Genomic DNA, 18,370 nt, shown 5'->3' on the forward strand with positions numbered 1-18,370 from the left:
CAACACTGCCTGCATCATGATCAATGGCTGCCCAAAAGCCCAGGCATACTCTCAAAAGCATCTGGTTAGGAACTCAATACCAGAAGATGAAACTGATCTCCTCCCCTAAGGCAGTCTCTTGTCCCTTTGAGCAGAGGAACAGGAGGGGCTCCACTTAATAATAATTCCTTTTTGGCTTTACCCTGGCAGCAACTAGGGTTCACTATCCCCCCCCTTTCCATTTGAGACTCGACACCATGAATTGATGCGGTGGTTCCTTGAGTACGTACATAGTTTTTTTAATTGGTTAATGTACCACCAAAAAAGAAAAAGAAGGGAGTTTACTCCTCTAATCCTCCCCAGTGGAAGAGAAAAGAGCTGTAAAATTATGATGGTAAAAATGGGTGAAATAATGGTGCAAGTTGGAATCCAAAACCATCAGCGTAAGTGCAGGTGAGTGTAGCTCATGGGGTTGCTTTTGGTTTCTTCTCTCCATAAGCTGTGTGCATACATTGGATGCCTAAAAGCACCTAAAATTCTTTTGAAGTTAAACTAATATTTTTCAAACTTTGGATTTGCATTCTGTATACTTCTGACACAGATATTACTCTCGAAATATCACAAAGGTATTGTTCCTAAAATGACCCTGTACCAATATTGTCCCTGGGTGTCCTTAAGGAGGCTACTATGGAGACAGCTTCAGAGCTCCCCTATTCCTAGGTGACAGCACTGTTCCAGCTGCTCCTAGTGTTAGTGTCTAGCAAACATGGCAATTGGTTCAGTGGGTTGCACTCAGCATCTACCACTGTGCTTTTCCTGCTCTAGTGAGAGATGCTATCTTAATATCTCATTATTTATATATTTATATATATATATATATAGAGAGAGAGAGAGAGAGAGAGAGAGAGAGAGAGAGAGAGAGAGAGAGAGAGAGAGAGAGAGAGAGAGAGATGAGTAGGGAGGAGACGGGGAATGAATCATGAAAACAGAGGGGGTGCAGTAGAAGGAAGCAAAAAGGAGGTTTCTTTGGTTTTTTCTGGGGGTTTTTGTTGGCGCAATTGGAAAGGTGGCATCCACCACATACACCACCATCCATATTCCAAGCCCCACCACCTGGCTTCAGAGAAGATGGCAGTAGTCTTTGATGGGTAAAGTTGCAGGCCAAGCCACTGCCACACCTGCCAATGCACACATGCCCAACCATCCCACCTCCCCACCCCTTTTTGCTATGATTCTTTTACAAGAAAATAGAAACATATATAGAGAACCCTTTTTTTGCCCAATTACTATTGTTAAGTTGGCTTAAGCCAAGCTCTGTAGATGGTACCTAGTCCCATTTTCTCTCTCTCAACAAAAATAAATAAATTAGCTTTTAGTCAAAGCATTTGGGTGAGGAAATTTAGCTTGCACAAAAGCAAGCAGCAAAGAATTAGGCTTTTTTATGTGTAATAATTTGGGCCTCTCTTATCAAAGTATGGAAAGGCCCATACTAATGGTGCGGCCCAAACAAGTACGAGGGTCGATACTTTAGTACTTCGCCCCTGCAACAAAGGGGTAAAACAAAAGCCCACTTATTACTAGGCCATGTGAGGGCTATTTTGGATGATGACAATCTTGTCCTTTACAAAAATCGGATCTCCTATTCTCCTCTGCAACTATTTGGGCCATTATTAACCCAACAAAGTCTAGAGATAGCTATTACGTGTCCATAGACAAAGATGAAGCAGCAAGACTCGTCCGGAGACCCAGACAGCTGATCAGCTGCAAGCACACATGCAGAAGGAGAAAAACGTGCGTTTAGACCGACATCCACCATTGACTTATTCTCCAGGATTCCTATATCCTTCTCCAATACCAATTTGAATACCGTCACCGCCAGGTGAGAAGATTCCTAAGGACCTCCCCCTCCACATATCGTTGATGATGGTAGATGTTGGCGGAAGGTGACCAGATCTACTCCACCTTCCTCGCGATATCACTTTGTCTTCCTTACCTTTCTCGCCACCCACCAATAATTAGTACTCCTCTTCGCCTAGCTAAATAATATCCCGATCACTTGCTCTCCACTCCAGTTCCTCCCTCTCTTTCCGGTGTCCACGTGGACGGATCCGATGGAGAAATCACCAAATCAACGGCCCTCCCTCTTCTCGCCCTATCAGATGGGCCGGTTCCGCCTTTCTCACAGGTGATCTATCTCTTCCTCAATCTAACTTCGAAGCTTTCGGGTCGGGTTGGAGAAGGAGACGGATAGATGTCGGAAGAGATTAACTAGGCGAAAGAAGTGTGATGTTTTGGTTGTGTGTGCGAGGATATACTTTTTAGGATCACCGATTTACCCTTATGCGTTTGAATTATTTACTTCCGACAGGATCGTTTTGGCGCCGATGACGAGGTGCCGCGCGCTGAACGGAGTACCGCAGCCAGCCAACGTAGAGTACTACGTGCAGAGATCCACGGAGGGTGGATTTCTCATAACGGAGGGCACCGTAATTTCACCGACCGGAGCGGGGTATTCTCGTCTTTCTGCTACATGTTTGTTAGATTCTTTGCCATGTATGATTAGATGCCGTAGCCAAGATCGATATTATATGCAGTTGGCTTGCTGAAGTAGAATAATCATAAGGGAACATAATAAATGATGAATCTGGAATCATGACACTCTGTTGGGATTTGCAGTATAGTGGGTGTTATTTCAAATTTAGCATCTCTTCCGAACTAAATTTCCCTACGAGCTAAATTATTATGAAGTAAACAAATGTTTCTTGTCATTAGTAAAGTCAAAATAATTTTTTAAGTAATATGTCAACCTCCCCCTTGAGCAAATATAAGAATGTCTACGCTGTACCAGTTATCTTAGAATAAATTAAGCCCTCTTTCTGAAACTGAGTGAAAGAATCAAATAGATGCTTGCAAATTGGTAACAAGTGGGAATTGGGTTATTGCTTTAATATATTACAACTGATTCTAGTACATTAAGAAGCTGAAATTAATAGCCATGTAACCATCTGTATCTTAAAATTCAGAAATAATCAGTTGGTAGCTTCGACGTTCAGCCACCAATTCAGATTAATTATAAATGTTGGACTATGTCCTAAAGGGTTTGTGAAGTAATTCATTTTATAGCTAACCAGTTTGCATTATTAGAGAGTCAGCCAGTTTGCATTATTAGAGAGTCAGCGATGGTCTAATCCTCGGTTCAATTCCTTCGGGTTACATTTAATGTGAAGGCTCATCTATAATTGGACCATAGGATCCATTTAATATGTTGGAATGACAATCCACTACAATCATAAATCGAAGTCGATTTGCTTTATAAAAAGAAAATATCAATGAACTTCTATGAAATGGTTTCACGGGATTCAGCCAATTGTCTCAATCATGGGATATCATTGAAAAATTGGAATCCGTGGAACTTGTCCCTTCGGTTAGATCAATTCCCCCTTTCACAAAGTGAGAGGCGTGTTCTGAGAAATATTTACCATCCGGAAAGAGGAAAAAACGGAAAAGCACACCAGGGTTGAAATTTTTTCTTGCAAACTTAATGCTTTAAGGAATTATCTATTTCATTCTGCTCAAATAGAAAAGGTTAGTTATATTGGAAATTTTGATGCCACTATGCTGGTTCTTCCCTACTAATCAGGTCCTAACTGCTCCAAATTATCTCTCATTGTACAGTATTGAACTACAAATGCTGATATGAACTCCCTCTTATAGGTTCCCTCATTCACCTGGAATTTACACAAGAGAGCAGATAGAAGCATGGAAGAAGGTGGTGGATGCTGTTCATGCAAAGGGAAGCATCATATTTTGCCAATTATGGCATGTTGGTCGGGCTTCTAATCAAGGTCTGTTTCATTTGGGTGCCAAATTGATGTTCAGTGGTCAGTAGACACACATTAATTTAAGCATCTCAATTTATCATTCTGCATCATGTGGAAGTCTGTTTTCGAAACAATAGTATTAGTTTCAGTTTTCTGTATGAAATAAGATACTCCACACTAAAGGTATGCAAAGGTAACCATCAAGTTATGCAGAGGTAACCATCAAGTAGTCACCTGATCATGTTGCTAAGCCCTGCAGAATTTTTAAGACTTTAATATAGGATTTCAGGTTCATCCTGCAAAGCTACTGAGAATCATAAATTTATCATTTCTTCCATGTAGAAAGAGAGTAGAAAGTGAAAATTATATTGGAAGTGTCGAATTGGAGAAGAGTATGAGCTATTCCCTCTGACTCGCACTATGTGAATGTCACCTTACAAATTTGTAAGATTTAGACAAGATACTAATATTGGAACATGAACTAAACCAGTCCCTCTGTATGTTGCTTGAAGTTTTTTCAGCTTCAGCGATACGACATATTCCTGGTACTATAAGATGTTGGCTTTAAGATAATTAATCAAATTCTTATGCCATGTTTGTTCTGAAATGTTTGGTTAGCTATTCACTTGACAAACTTTAGATTCAACAACTACGTCCTTACAAAGTTGTTGTACTAACTGAACTCTTTTATTTAACAGTGTACCAACCTGGAAGTGCAGCTCCAATATCATCAACCGATAAACCAATATCGAGCAGGTGGAGGATATTAATGCCTGACGGTTCCTATGGCAAGTACCCTAGCCCTAGACGGCTTGCCTCATCAGAGATACCAGAGATAATCCAACAATACCGTCAAGCTGCCTTAAATGCCATTGAAGCAGGTATTAGAATTTTATCCGCAACTTTGTTAAATCCTACGTATCTCTGGATAAGTAGATCAATACTCCACTCTACATCTACAGGCTTTGATGGCATTGAGATTCACGGCGCTCATGGCTACCTAATTGACCAATTCCTCAAAGATGGTATCAACGACCGGTCCGACTCCTATGGTGGCTCACTCTTGAACCGTTGCCGGTTCATCGATGAGCTGACCCGGTCCGTGGCCTCTGCCATTGGAGCTGACCGAGTTGCGGTTCGAATCTCGCCTGCTATTGACCACCTGGACGCATATGACTCTGACCCGCTACGCCTTGGCCTAGCTGTGATCGAGCGGCTCAATGCGATCCAGCGTGCGTTCGGCCAACAGCTCGCGTACCTCCACATCACGCAGCCGAGGTACACGGCATACGGGCAGACTGAGTCAGGGAGACATGGGAGTGCGGACGAGGAGAGCCGTCTGATGCAGGCATGCAAGGCAGCCTACGAGGGGACGTTCATGTGTAGCGGCGGGTACACGAGGGAACTCGGTGTGGAAGCGGTGGAGAATGCTGATGCGGATCTGGTGTCATATGGGAGGCTGTTTATAGCGAATCCGGATTTGGTCGAGCGGTTTAAAGTTAACGCCCCCTTGAACCGATACGTGAGGGCTACATTTTATACGCAGGATCCTGTGGTTGGTTTCACTGACTATCCGTTTATGGATAAACCCCAGTCACGACTCTGATCCAGCATTGCTGCAAGACGTTTAAGAATAAAGAGTATTGTACCACGTAATCTCTTAATTGTCTACATATATTCATGCTTGAGAATCTGCAGCGTGAGTGGTAGAACGACATTGTAGGTGAAGGTGGAATAACTCTACGAATAGTATAGTTGGAGTAGCTGGTTTACAATGTATTAATTGGTCGAGCCATATAAATGAATTAAAAGCATATCATGATACGAATTGCAAGTAGGAAATAATTCGAAAGCATCAAATATATAATTTTATTTCATCTCACAAATAGGCACACCTCAAAGTAAAGGGTACACCGGCTTTCCATCAGGATAAAACAATCCCCAATTCTGCTCGATCCCTGCAGGCTTCTTGTTCTCATTGAACATAGCAAATATGAACCCATCAATTGGAACATCCGGCCTCCTTGGTGTCCTCTTTCTCACAATGTGATCGATCAAGTTCCTGTTATACCTCTGAGCAAGCTCACGCGTTGTGAAATTCCCATTTCCCGCAGACGGCCAACCTGATTCCGATGCCAGAATCCTCAGCATGCCTCCCCCAACCTTCTCCATCGCAGCGTAGTAACTATCAACCATGGCATCAAAGAGATTGTAGTAATGCAAGATCCCATCTCTCACGACTGGCTGTTGAGATAAAAACTGAGCATATTCTATCGAAATATGCTGCGGCTCAGCAGCGTAGGCAAAGTAAGGGTAAACATTAGCCATCACCACATGTTGGTCATCTCCATAATGTCTTAAAACATCTATGACTGCCTTCATGTCAGCAATCGCACCGGGGGAGAAGACCGTTTGAGACGGTCGGTAGGAATTAGCAAGAGCAGTGCCTGACACTGCTGTAGTTAAAACTACCCTACCAAAGCCCTTATCATTGAGCGAGTGGCGTAGATACTCTATGGCGGGGGCAACGTACTTGCCCAGCTCACCTGGAATGACCTCGTTGCCCACGACGACATATTGGATGTTGACGTCGTTGTAGGGGACAACGTATGAATTTACCCAGTTATCTGTGGCCTTTATGTTGGATGCCAGGCTAATTATCTCTTCGTTTCTGACACCAAGAACAACGGAGATGCCACTCGATCTGAGGGCATGGAGGGTTTCACTGTCTGGATGGAAGAGCCTCATCTTATTGATGTTGTACTTCTTGTAGAGGGCTACGACAGCAGAAGGAGGTGGAAGGTTGTCACCTGACATCCCATAACATACGCCAATGCTACCTGCGCGCAAGATTTAAGTAAAGAAAAAATGTCTGATGCGCAGATACATATATTCTTCAACGTATTTTTTAATTAGGAAGTTCGTAGTGTTTTACCTGAATACTCGATTTGTTGGGCAAAGACCAACGAGAAGAGAATCGCGCAAGCAATCCAAGCCTTTCCCATGTCTTTTATATCAAAATCTGTAGCCATTTTTTGGAGTTATTTGCTAACACAATAAGTAGAATGGAAGTAGATTCTCAACTTGAAAAAATAAATTAGACATGTCGAACTGTAGCTTACCTCCTCTATCTTGTTAGACAGTTAAGACACCAATTCTGAGGTGCACACATATACTTTCTACAATCTCATGAATTCTCACTCTTATGGCTTTCTGGATGTTGAGATGCTGCTCATTAACTCCTCATGTGTGATAGATACTGCGCCAAGATTTTCTTCTCTTCCCTTCTTTCTGATGCTAGGGATGAAAGCATTAAAAAGCAGTATAAGATTCCTTAGCTTGTCCAGAAAAGACACCCTACCTCTATTAGTCTCAGTCCAGCTGTTAGAACTACTTCAGTCATGTGTCAGAAAGAAGCCGAGGCTATTGCTACAGTGTAACTGAAGTGTACAGGACATTAATTGTACCTCTGGCCTCTGTGAATGCTCTTGACTGAAGTTTTAAAAACTTTTTGATAATTGAAGACTGTGCATTACTTCATTTACTCTGTGTTGTTACTCTTACATGTACTGCAGTCTAAACGATTAGAATGGGAATTTTTTTTCCCATACTATGTTATTTTTTATGATCGTTCAGCAAAAGCAAAAGCGACCTATTTAAAAAGAGCGGCCCTTTCTTTATCCTCACTTTACCCTAAGCAGTTTAGAAATAGAATATAAGTAATATGATAAAAGTGTTAATTACATCTACACCTTCTTTACAATATGGCATTGATGGAATATGTCTAATGATTATTATACTCCTAAAAAATATATCACGTTATTAATTTGTGAATAAAAATAAAATTACATAATTATCTTCAATCAACTTAACCCTTTTATTAGATTACGACTAAGCAATATGATAAAACATGAAAATTATTAATAGTAAAAAAGTTAATTTTATTTCTGTCACATTTTAATGCTAACATCCAGTTCCATTACGGTCTCAAGGTTCAAGCCCAGTCCTTGTTGAAACCCGAGACAAAGCCCATCTGGGCTCAGTAAAGGCGAAGGTCCATAGGCTCATATTCAACAACAAAAGAAAGGCCTACAACAAAGCTCTGGAAGAAAATAGAGAGAACTAAAAACTAAGGCCCTGACCTCGGACCCTTTTCCGGCAAGTAGAAGGCGAAAAAAGGGAGCTAAAAATGGCGAGCAGCGGCGCCGCGAAGAACCCTAAGAAGGCGAACCTCCTCGATCCCCATTCCATCAAACACCTTCTCGATGAATCCGTCTCTGAGGTATAAGATCTCTCTCTCTCTCTCTCTCTCTCTCTCTCTCTCTCTCTCTTGCGGTCGCTAGGGATTCCTTTGAGCTATTCCACCTCCTAGAGTTTCTGAGAACGGTGTGAATTTGTCCATGTTTTAGATCGTGACGGGCCGTGGATACGTGGAGGACGTGAGGCTGAGCAACGTAAGGTTGCTGATTGGATCCATCATCATGGCCATCGCGCTTCTCGCACAGTTCTACCCCAAGAAGTTCCCGGAGAACAAGGATTTCCTCATCGGATGCATCGGATTATATCCTTTATTCATTGTTTACTGGTTTTATTTTTTGTTAATTGGAACTGGGGGGATTAATTTATTTTGGGAGATTGTTTGATTCTTGACTCGGGCAAGTATATAGTCTTTAACGGGCTGTTGCAGTTCATTAGCTACACGAAGGAGAAGAATGCTATCCTTTTCACTTACCCTCCCGCTGTGAGTTGCCTCTTTTCACTTACTTTTGCTTGTGGAAATGTTGAATATTGCACTTTGTTTTCCTAATCTTTCTCCCTTAATTTCAATTAGAGTATGAATTATGTAATTACATTACTTCAATTTTATTGCAATATTAGAGGTTTTAAGTTGAGTTGACATAGTACTTGAATCCTGAATAGATGTTGGTTTAGTTGGACATGTTTTAGAGTCTGTGGATTGGTTCATTTTGCTTGATGTTCTTTTAATTGGAAGACACTTTCGTCAACTAAGAGCTGTTGGAGTAGTTTGTTTGTGTTGTTTACACTGCATAGTATTTTCATCTTATTATTTCAAATTGGTGTGTACACCAGAAATGATGACACCGTCTCTTTTTAAAATTTCTTCCTTGTTCTTTAGTAGTTAATGACTGAAGACGAGGGTAAAAGGAGTCTTGTTTAAGCAAGGTTTAAAAGGCTACAAGTGGTAGGTAGATGAGCAGAAGGGGACTAACCCTAGATTGCTAGGCAGTTTGTGGACAGTAAGTAATAGATTAAGCCATCTGAAGAGCAAAAGAAAATAATATAGTAGCATATGTAAGAAAGATTATATTAGGTCAACGAAATCTATGTCAATCAAGAACTAGATCATCAGGAGTCTGTATCATTGAATACAAACTTCAATTCACGTGCCATCCTGTATATGCTTAAGATTTTATTGTTGAAGGCTTTGGCAGACTTCGAATGCGGCCTGAATGGTACTGCTTATGAGTTATGATTTGCACCCCTGTGGTTGAGGCAGCTATGTTTTAGGAGCAGTGGGTTAAGATCAAGACATTAATTCCACATTAGCAACTGGATGTAATCTGCTTTTGCTAATATTTTTTTCTTTTAACATATGAAACAAATAAAGAGGTACATTGCTTTTTCCATTGAAAAGATTGAAGGGGTATAAATGGAAAAGATAGAAATTCTATTTCATCATGTGAGACTATTCCAGATCTTATTACCAGGAAAGACCATTTGAAGAAATATTAATTCAAGGATCTTGCAAGAAGCTCCTGGAAGAATTAGCTTAGTTGCTTTTTTATGAAAGGTAAATTTTATTGGATTTGGAGTGTAAAGTCTTGAATCTTCATTGTGAGCAAGAAAACTCAGACCGATTGCACTTCATTTAATTTGTTTGGTACCAATTTTTTTCCAATATTTTGTTGTCTACAAATATCATTTAGTCAAAGTTGGCTTTATGTGCATATATGATATACGCTTACTCAATGTTTACTTGTTTGTTTGTAGGTATCTTTCAGCAAAATTGAGCTGATTGTATTCGCAAGGCATTTTACTAAGTCTTGTTTTCTTGTTGCATGCAGGGGTCTTTCAATAGCACTGGACTGGTCGTGTCTTCTAAGTTGCCAAGATTCTCGGACTTGTACACACTTACAATAGCCAGTGCAGATCCAAAGTCCATTTCTGCCAATGGAACAGTTAAACTAACTAGGAGTGTCACGAAATGGTGAGTATGCAGCCTTTTATTTTGGCCATTACGTCAGCGATTACAATCCATCATTGACAAGTCTTCTTCATTCTGACTATATCTGGTTGTCCTAAAGATCTTCACTATAATTTGGGGCAGATGCAATCTTAATGTGGATTTATCAAATTGCTGCAGCAATTTACCTGCAATTAGTTGGTAAAACTAAGTAAAGAAGATTGTTTTTATTTGTCCTTGAACTGGGCCATTAGATGCTATGTTTGAGAGTGGATTTAAACTTACATGACAGTGAGAAAGGGTCATCATATTTTCATGCTTGAACCGTGTCATAATCCCCCGATGGGTAGAAATAAGTATTTCTATTTGGCTCATAGACACATCACTTTGTACCCATGCTCTATGTGATACTATTATCTTCATGCATTCTCTCTCTTCTTGTCAGGTTCACCAAGGATGGATTTCTTGTGGAAGGTCTATTTTATAAGGATGTTGAGAGACTGGTTGATAACTACAACGGGGATCGTAAAACCAAGTGACTGCTGACACGGAAGCCTTTGTCTCCGTTATAAGGAGATCGAGATGCTGACGGCTGACCATAGACGTTGGAAGCTGTGTACCTTTTTGTGGCCACCCACATTAAGTGTCACTTTCTTAATAAAAAAAGAAATTATCACTTTTAAATCTCGTTACATTGCAATGTGATGTAAAAAGCCCTTCATTTAGCTGGTATACGGAATGACATTCAAGGGCGTATCCTTTTCTAGTCATTGGGAGGAATTCTGTATAGTTCAATCAACACAATTTAAAGTTTATCGCCTTTATTTCACAAGATTGTTGTAGCGTGACAATAAAATGATGGAAAGGGTGCTTGTTATGATAATTGAAATCAGAGGTTCAGCTATTGTTCGTTAACACTATATTTTGCTACCAATAGTGCTTTGTAAGAGCTATTGATCAGTTTCATTTCGCATCCTTGCGTCTTTATGTTGGTTTCTTCAGTTTCTAAGCTATAAATATTACGTATAGAGTAGGAAATGGATGCAATTAAAAACTTGTGGTGAAATATAGTGGTTGATCAGATCAATTGTAAGTTCTGTGCAATGTCATCCATGAGCTCTCAGGAGTCGACAAATTATGTTAAATGTAAAGCAACGCAATGCTGCCTAAGTGTCTGAACTCTGAAGCCTTAGATTGGAATTTGACACAAATTATTAACAACAAAAGGAATTAACGAGAATATGATAAGGTCTATATGATAGATTCTTCAAGTGACCCTCTTCCCTCCAAGGTGGCGAGGATGCCTTGTGTCCTTACTCATGCAATCGCTACTCTTTGTGCCCACAACGTGCCAAAACGTATCGGAATAACTCTATTATATATATATGCATGAGAGTGAGAGTCTTCATCACTACCGGGTAAAGTTGTGGCCTTTTGTTCTCCTAATGCCGAGTTAGCTACCCCTGCAAGAAAGAGTCCGAGGTCACCGTACGTCGACGACTTCGTCTTCTCCGTCATCGGCGTCGCCGGAAACATGTCGAACCCAATCAAAGCATCTGTAACCCTGGCATTCGCCGCCAAATTCCCGGGAGTCAACTCCCTCGGCCTCTCCGCCGCACGCCTCGACTTCGGCGTGGGTGGCATTGTGTCGCTCCACATGTACACATCGCGGTCCTCGACGGCTCAAACGACGTCTACTGTAAGAATCTCAAGAAGGGTGACACGCTGGTGTTTCCACGAGGATTGTTTCACTTCCAGGTGAACTCCGGTAGTACTCCGGCGGAGGCGATAGCAAACTTTAGTGACCCGATTGAGTTATGCTATGGTGATGTTTATATCTAGATCTCTCTCTATCTTTTGTATCTCTCCTCTTACTCTGTTGTTGATCTATGATGTAGCAATTACTCGAGTGGTGCTTAAGTACATCAAATTATTCAAAGCGAAACTATAAAGTTTTAAAAAAAAATATCTCGACTTTATATATCGTTTCTTCCTTCTTTTTTACCATATTTTTTATAAAGAGCTACATTGATAACTATAGTATAATGGATAGTGCTCGGTTAAAAAATGGCTCAGATTATATGAATGTTTTTCCGTTCGGATTTAGCAGACATCAGTTTAAAATTTAATTGAGATATCATTAAATTTGTACTTTTTCTCTAAAAAAATGAAAAATAATTTGTGACTAGTTAGCCTCCAAGATTGCCAAAATATTAGGAAATTAACGAGATTTGGTGGCAAAAATAAATTGATTAGCAAGACAAATCTGCAATCTCTTTAAGTACGTTGAATCGTTAGTGCATCTTAATAATACAAATATTTTTTTCTTCTTCTCTTTGCCGATAGTTATAGCATTGTCTAGCATCAGATGTGATCTCATTCACCGTCCGATCACGACCAGCAAATCTGAGCCGTTTAAATCCTGCACGCGCCTCTTCGTCCCCAAAAATAATTTTTGCCCATCCTCTCCCCTCCTCGTTCCCTTGACCAATCCGTCTTTATCGAGAGATTTGCTTTCCTTCCATCCGGTGTAATCTTACCCCCTTCCATTGATCGGATCCCACTCGCCGGACATGTGCCCGCTTCGCCTTATCCTCGTCTTCCTCTCCGCCGCCCTCGCTGGATACCTCGTCTGGAAGTCGGTCCGGTCCCCTCCTCCTCCCATTCCCACAGAGGCATCGGAAATCGAAGTTTCCGTCGAGGAATCGAAGAAAACCACGAGCAAGGTTAGTCCCTGTTTTCGATTGCGAAAAAGGAACCTTTCTTTCCAGTTTTCTTGCCACAAAAGTTTAGTGGGTCTTCGTCTAATTGGATTTTCATATGAACAGATGATTAGCGATGGGTTCTTGGTGTTCTTGGATATGGCAAGCGGGAGATATCTTTGGAAAGTGGCAAAGGGAAAATGAGGAAGAGATTGGAGTTGTGGGCCTTTCGTTCTTCTCCTTCCAGTTTGAAGATTCTGAGCATTTTCTGCCCTTTGGGTTGTAATGAGCTGTTGTGTTTCCTCAATACAAATGAGAATTTTTACGTTTTAAATTTTGGGTTCCGATCACTGGACACGCATCCCTTGTATGCAAATGTTGATGAAGATAATGATTCTATGCAGTTCTGGTGGAATTCGTTAGATATGAATTGTGCTTCCTGGAATTGAGTTAATGAAATCTAAGTCATTGTGGTGTTTCCGAAGGATCTCCTTATTACTAACCGGACAGAATATTTTCGTTAGAAATTAGAACACTCGACTTGTCTATCAATCCACCTCTCTTTAGGCCGTGTCAAATAATCCTTATCCTTAACTGCAAGAAGGCCCCTTCTTGACAATCAGCAAAATTAAAACGTCGTTTTGTTTAAGAGGCTATTACATCTGATCACTTCTTTATGATCATTTGTTAAATGCATCTGTACTTCTAAGCAGTTCAATCTTTATATAGGTTTACTTACTTTTATGAGGTAATTTATTTTCTTATAGTTGATCAAAGAATGATGGAACTTATCTATATGCTGTTCCCCTTAAAAAAGGCATACAGACCCAGTCCTCTCCTTTATTTGGTAACTCGATATCTGCGCATCAAAACATTTCTCGCCAAACTTAGTCAACGGAAATCCCGTTGACCCCACCGAATACTCCGTTTCCTCGAGCTCTAAAAACGTCAACCCGTCACCCCCCAAACTCCCTCATTTCCCTTCCCCAATGCAAAGCCAAGAAGGGGAGGGAAGCCAAAGAGAAAGGAGAGAAGAAGAAGAGTACCCGCATCTCCTTGGGTGACAACGATGCCGAGCAAATTCTGGCGAGCCGTCGACGCGGTCAAGGACCAGACGAGCCTAAGCCTCGCCAAGGTCTCCAAGCACGCCGCAATCGACGTGGCCGTCCTCAAGGCCACCTCCCATGACGAGGTCCCCATCGACGAGCGCCACGTGGACGACTTCATCCTCCTCCTGGTCTCCTCCCCCTCCTCCTCCGCCGCTGGGGCCGTCCAAGCCCTCCTCCGCCGCACCTCCCGCACCCGCAACTGGGTAGTCGCCCTTAAGTCCCTCGTCCTCGCCTTCCGCGCGCTGCGCGAGGGCAGCGCCGAGTTCTCCCGGGAGGCCGCCAAGCCCGGCCCCCGCCGCCTCCTCGACCTCTCCGCCTTCTGCAACAATTCGTCGAACATCTCGTTCGCGTGGGACTTCACCGCCTTCGTCCGCACGTACGCGCGCTACCTCGACGCGCGGCTCGAGTCCGCCCTGCTCGGCCGGCTCCGAAACCTCCACTTCTCCCGCAGTCCCAGCTCCGCCACTCCTATCGCCCACATGAAGCCGCTACTACTGATCGACAACATCAAGCACTGGCAGAGGCTACTCGGCCGCGCCATAAGCACTCGCCCGACCGGAGCCGCAAGGACCAACAGGCTAATCCAAATCTCCCTCTACCTAATCGTCCGCGAGAGCTTCGACCTATACCGCGACGTCTCGAGCGGCCTCTCCCTTATGCTCGACAACTTCTTCCATCTCCACTACGACGGCTGCGTCGAAACCTACAAGGCGTGCGCGATCGCCGTCAAGCAATTCGAAGAGCTCGAGTCGTTCTACGTGTCGTGCAAGAAGATCGGGGTCGGAAGGGTGGCCGAGTACCCAACCGTGCAAACCATCTCGAGATCGTTGGTTAAGACGTTAGAAATGTTTCTCAAAGACAACCGGCCGTCGAATAACGCCCGGATAAGTGGGCTCTCCAAGTTGGTTATTCCGGATAAGGTGAAGAATAGTTCGGAGGATAGAGCATCTGAGGCAACGTTATCGGATCAGCAGTCTAGTGTTGACTGGGCATCGGCTGTATCCGACCCGAGAGCAGATACCCAATTACCAGCGAGGGCATCTCTAGCTTCTTCGAGCTCGTACGAGGAGTGCAAAGAAACGGATCCGGATGGGTGGGAGCTTCTCTTGCTCGAGAGCGCGAGCAACATGGCCGAGCAAGACAGTGGTAGTAGTTCGAACGAGCAAGCGAATTATAACAACCCATTCCTGCATGGATTCAATAACAAGAACTTGTCGAAGGGAGCGTTGCCTTCCCCGACTTTCAAGGCAGCGAGGGCAAGTGAGGTAAATTTGTCGGTTGAGACGGGGGCTTTGGGGTCTTCGTCCAATGTCGGGTCGTCGGATTCGGGTCGATCGTTAGATGACTCCGCAAGGCAGCAGGTCGTGGTTAGAGAGCAGCAGATCTGGATGCAGCAACAGAGGAAGATAATTGCCAAGAATTTGCAACGTTGATCTTCTTCTTCTTCTTTTCCGCCAAAAAAACAACTTTAACTTATTGTTTTCCGTCCATGCATGAATAACTTTGCAAGGATATAGATGTAGAGTGACAAATTAAAAAGGCTAGTTTTCGTATAAATGTGATATAATCATCCAATACTTTTCACCCGTTTTTGGTATACTCTTTATCTTTTCGTAGAATGGCCTATGGGCCATAGTGCAGTTTCAAGTTCTGGACCATTTGTGTGGGTCGGGCCCTTGTTTGTTCTGAGGTCATAAATGTAAGGGTATTTTACGTGTAGACCCTTAAAAAATTACTTATTTATTTATATAGCTCCTCTAAATTTTATCTTTGTATGTATACCTTTTCACACACACGTCGTCTTTATATATGCACTCTTTAAAACCTGTTAAACTTAAATAATTATATATAAAAAAAACACAAAAATGTATTTAACGTGGGTTCATCTCTGTAATGAGGTCTTTTATGCTAGATAGAGGCATAAAGCCCCTACTGTTTGTCGGTGGGATAAATGATAAATGTTGCATGGGGCTTTGCGAAGGTCAACAACGCTAACGCCGTGAGAAGCGCCGTCCGGGAGAAGTCGTTTCTACTTGGGGGCGTGGGGCCCGAGATCTGAGAGAGAGGACTCGACTGAGTTCCTTACCGAGGTGGAATGGGACGGCAACTTTTCCCCCTCTCTCTCTCCCTCACATCGGGCATCCATGATGAATCGAAAGCGACATGTTACAGTATGTTCCATCTCAAACAAATCAAGAGCTAACTATTCTTATCACATCTTAATCTCTACTACCCACTACCATTGTGGTGGCAAATATCGGTAAAACTGAGGGTAGATTTATAACAAATATACTCAATAAATGAGATGAATTGCTCCATTTATGGGGTTTCTGATCAACATGTTACCATGAAACCGATCCACTATTCTGGCCAAGTCCTTTCACATGCTCCGCTGGGTCTCTTTTGACATGCATCCCTGGTGTCTCTTTTAGGACAAAAAAAAGACGTGTACAGTGTACTCTGTTCGTAGTTTTATAGGAGGAAGGCATAGAATTAATATTGCATGTGGGATGTTTCAGGGTCGTGTACAAGTTGCAGCATGTTGATGTATTGGCTTGGATTGGAATCTCCATCTAACCACCTTCCAACCTTTGCGATTACTACCCGGCTAATTATACTTAAGGCCCACAACAAACATACTTGGCTCGGCCCATGGGCTTCATCATCTCCCAAAGGCATCGCCTAAAAGAAAATTAATTTCCTACTTAAGAATGTTTTTTGCGCCTTGGTGGGATACTGTTCACTGGAGACTCCCAGTTTACTGTTCATGGCCCTTGTCATTGTGTACTTGAATCCCATAAAAAGTTGTTATATTAAAGTAATAACAAACCATAGATACTCTACTAAAGCAAAGATTGAGTCCAATCATTGAGGCCATGACTGTATGGTGAAAGCTGGAGAGAGGATTGATTCCCTTCGACCACGGGTGAAGGAATTTGCTACCTCCAGCCAGTCTATTAGCTCCAAATGTGAGGAATTCCTGTTTCCGGGCCGCACGACCTTTTATATTCAACTCGTACTTGAGCCCCAAGTATTGATGGATGGTGGATATTTATAAAAGCACCCGTAAACTTTTATCATATTATGAAAACAAGAACCCTCTGTGTTGGTTGGATGGAGGAAGGAGGATTACTGGATTTTAGGTCTTTCGATTGGCCTTGGACTTTATCCGATGAATAGTGATTAGTTATTCCATATACGAAGATTAAACGTAACCGGGGGGAGAATGAAGATTAAACTCGGGTTTGTTGGCGCGCTGGAGGTTCGGTTAACCTGACACAGTGTCCTGCGGATAAAAAAGTGAAGCAGGTCGGTCCGTAATAATTCACGCCGGGCCCCGCATGCAGACCCACCCGTACACCCAATCGTCATCACCAACAGCTATGCTACGAAGACGACACCGTACGACGTCTATCCACCAGGCCCCGCCAAAAGGAACCAACCTGAGTTGTCAAATCCTGCCCACTCGTAGCGCGGTCTCCCTACTTCCTGACCGTCCGATTAGTGGACTTTGGAACCAGGGCATTGGCCCGTAAATAACTTAATTGCCTTGTTCCCCCTCTTCGACGAGGCCACTTATTTTTTAGTTATCTTTTCTATTTCTTTCTTTTTCTGGTTACCTAGGCTATTACATTTCTCTTATGATTCCTTTTTTAAGTTAAATATATTTTATATCATATATTTTGGACCACATTTACTTTACGGTGAACGTTATTTTGTACTAATAAGCAGTCATAAACTTTCTAAAATACATATTTATTTACTAAAACCAAAGTGGCTGGCCACCAACAAGCCACCTCCGACTCCATCTCTCGTAATTTAGTTCAAATTTAGTTTACCTACGATCACATAGAAGCTTTTATGCGGTCGTACCTTGTATAAGTGCTGGCCGCGGTTTAAACAAAGATAAAAGTGGGTTCGGATCGAATAGAATCCTAGCCCAATAAAGGGAGCAAAGAAGAAGGCGAAAAGGATTAAAGTTAGAGAGAGAGAGACCGAGTAGAGTGGGGAGAGAGATGGGAGGGAAAGGAGGAGAAATAAATGTTTGAATAATGTTGGGCCTCAAATTGTTGTCACCCTGAAAAGGACTCGTACTAATCCGCCTCGATCCAACAGCCGCCTGAGCTCTTGCTGATGCCATGCACAAAAGAGATGAATGCTATCGACACCCGAAAAATAATTACCACTTCTCCCACCCACCTCCAATAATGGATCCATGTCAGAGAATCGTGGGCCCCGATGGGACGTCGCCTTCCGCCGGTTCGTAGTTTGCCCGAGTGGGAAACGGGCTTTTTGCCAAACCCCGGGAAACGCCCATTTCCTAACGAGTGAAAGAGGAAACCGGGCTTTTTTCTTCTGTTGGGATGGACAGAGGGGGTATTAATACGGGTAGCTTTTTCGAACGAGCACGAAAATAAGCCGAGTGCATTTACTGCTTGCTACTAATAAATGTGATCTATTTCCTTGTACGCATGAGAGGTAGATCTGTAAATTAGCAGTCGATGGAAATTAACTTGCATGGACTTGGGAAACGTAAGTTTATGGAATGTACTC

General features: G+C 42.5%; 4 protein-coding genes across 4 annotated transcripts; 3 read left to right on the top strand and 1 right to left on the bottom strand.

Annotated features, from left to right (window-relative positions):
- The first annotated feature begins 1,829 nt into the window (after positions 1-1,829).
- LOC140796432 (12-oxophytodienoate reductase 7) lies at positions 1,830-5,624 on the top strand. The gene is made up of 5 exons (XM_073149472.1): positions 1,830-2,164; positions 2,348-2,488; positions 3,694-3,824; positions 4,499-4,681; positions 4,763-5,624. The coding sequence occupies exons 1-5, from the start codon at positions 2,091-2,093 to the stop codon at positions 5,404-5,406; spliced, it is 1,173 nt and encodes a 390-aa protein (XP_073005573.1). The 5' UTR covers positions 1,830-2,090; the 3' UTR covers positions 5,407-5,624.
- Positions 5,625-5,642: 18 nt separating this feature from the next.
- Positions 5,643-7,141, bottom strand: LOC140796442 (glucan endo-1,3-beta-glucosidase-like). Its single transcript, XM_073149481.1, has 3 exons — positions 6,923-7,141; positions 6,736-6,822; positions 5,643-6,640 (listed from the first exon to the last, which is right to left on the bottom strand). The coding sequence occupies exons 2-3, from the start codon at positions 6,803-6,805 to the stop codon at positions 5,697-5,699; spliced, it is 1,014 nt and encodes a 337-aa protein (XP_073005582.1). The 5' UTR covers positions 6,806-6,822; positions 6,923-7,141; the 3' UTR covers positions 5,643-5,696.
- A 768-nt stretch (positions 7,142-7,909) lies between these two features.
- LOC140796452 (signal peptidase complex subunit 2-like) lies at positions 7,910-10,920 on the top strand. Its single transcript, XM_073149491.1, has 5 exons — positions 7,910-8,082; positions 8,210-8,361; positions 8,460-8,541; positions 9,887-10,029; positions 10,451-10,920. Exons 1-5 carry the CDS (start codon positions 7,990-7,992, stop codon positions 10,542-10,544), a joined length of 564 nt encoding a protein of 187 aa, XP_073005592.1. The 5' UTR covers positions 7,910-7,989; the 3' UTR covers positions 10,545-10,920.
- A 2,752-nt stretch (positions 10,921-13,672) lies between these two features.
- On the top strand, positions 13,673-15,402 carry LOC140782767 (clathrin coat assembly protein AP180-like). Its single transcript, XM_073129542.1, has one exon. It carries the CDS (start codon positions 13,777-13,779, stop codon positions 15,247-15,249), a length of 1,473 nt encoding a protein of 490 aa, XP_072985643.1. The 5' UTR covers positions 13,673-13,776; the 3' UTR covers positions 15,250-15,402.
- The last annotated feature ends 2,968 nt before the right edge of the window (positions 15,403-18,370 follow it).

Source organism: Typha latifolia, chromosome 1 (genome assembly GCF_019914945.1).
Source record: "Typha latifolia isolate L0001 chromosome 1, TyphaL0001v2, whole genome shotgun sequence".
Lineage (NCBI taxonomy): Eukaryota > Viridiplantae > Streptophyta > Magnoliopsida > Poales > Typhaceae > Typha > Typha latifolia.

Excerpts from the sequence above, each read along its gene's own strand:
- LOC140782767 (XM_073129542.1), top strand. The coding sequence starts at position 13,777 with ATGCCGAGCAAATTCTGGCGAGCCGTCGACGCGGTCAAGGACCAGACG.
- LOC140796452 (XM_073149491.1), top strand. The coding sequence starts at position 7,990 with ATGGCGAGCAGCGGCGCCGCGAAGAACCCTAAGAAGGCGAACCTCCTC. Across the intron at positions 8,362-8,459 it reads CTCATCGGATGCATCGGATT|GTATATAGTCTTTAACGGGC; the intron begins ATATCCTTTATT and ends TGACTCGGGCAA. Across the intron at positions 10,030-10,450 it reads ACTAGGAGTGTCACGAAATG|GTTCACCAAGGATGGATTTC; the intron begins GTGAGTATGCAG and ends TCTTCTTGTCAG.
- LOC140796432 (XM_073149472.1), top strand. The coding sequence starts at position 2,091 with ATGGAGAAATCACCAAATCAACGGCCCTCCCTCTTCTCGCCCTATCAG. Across the intron at positions 2,165-2,347 it reads CGGTTCCGCCTTTCTCACAG|GATCGTTTTGGCGCCGATGA; the intron begins GTGATCTATCTC and ends TACTTCCGACAG. Across the intron at positions 4,682-4,762 it reads CTTAAATGCCATTGAAGCAG|GCTTTGATGGCATTGAGATT; the intron begins GTATTAGAATTT and ends CTACATCTACAG.
- LOC140796442 (XM_073149481.1), bottom strand. The coding sequence starts at position 6,805 with ATGGGAAAGGCTTGGATTGCTTGCGCGATTCTCTTCTCGTTGGTCTTT. Across the intron at positions 6,641-6,735 it reads CCAACAAATCGAGTATTCAG|GTAGCATTGGCGTATGTTAT; the intron begins GTAAAACACTAC and ends TCTTGCGCGCAG.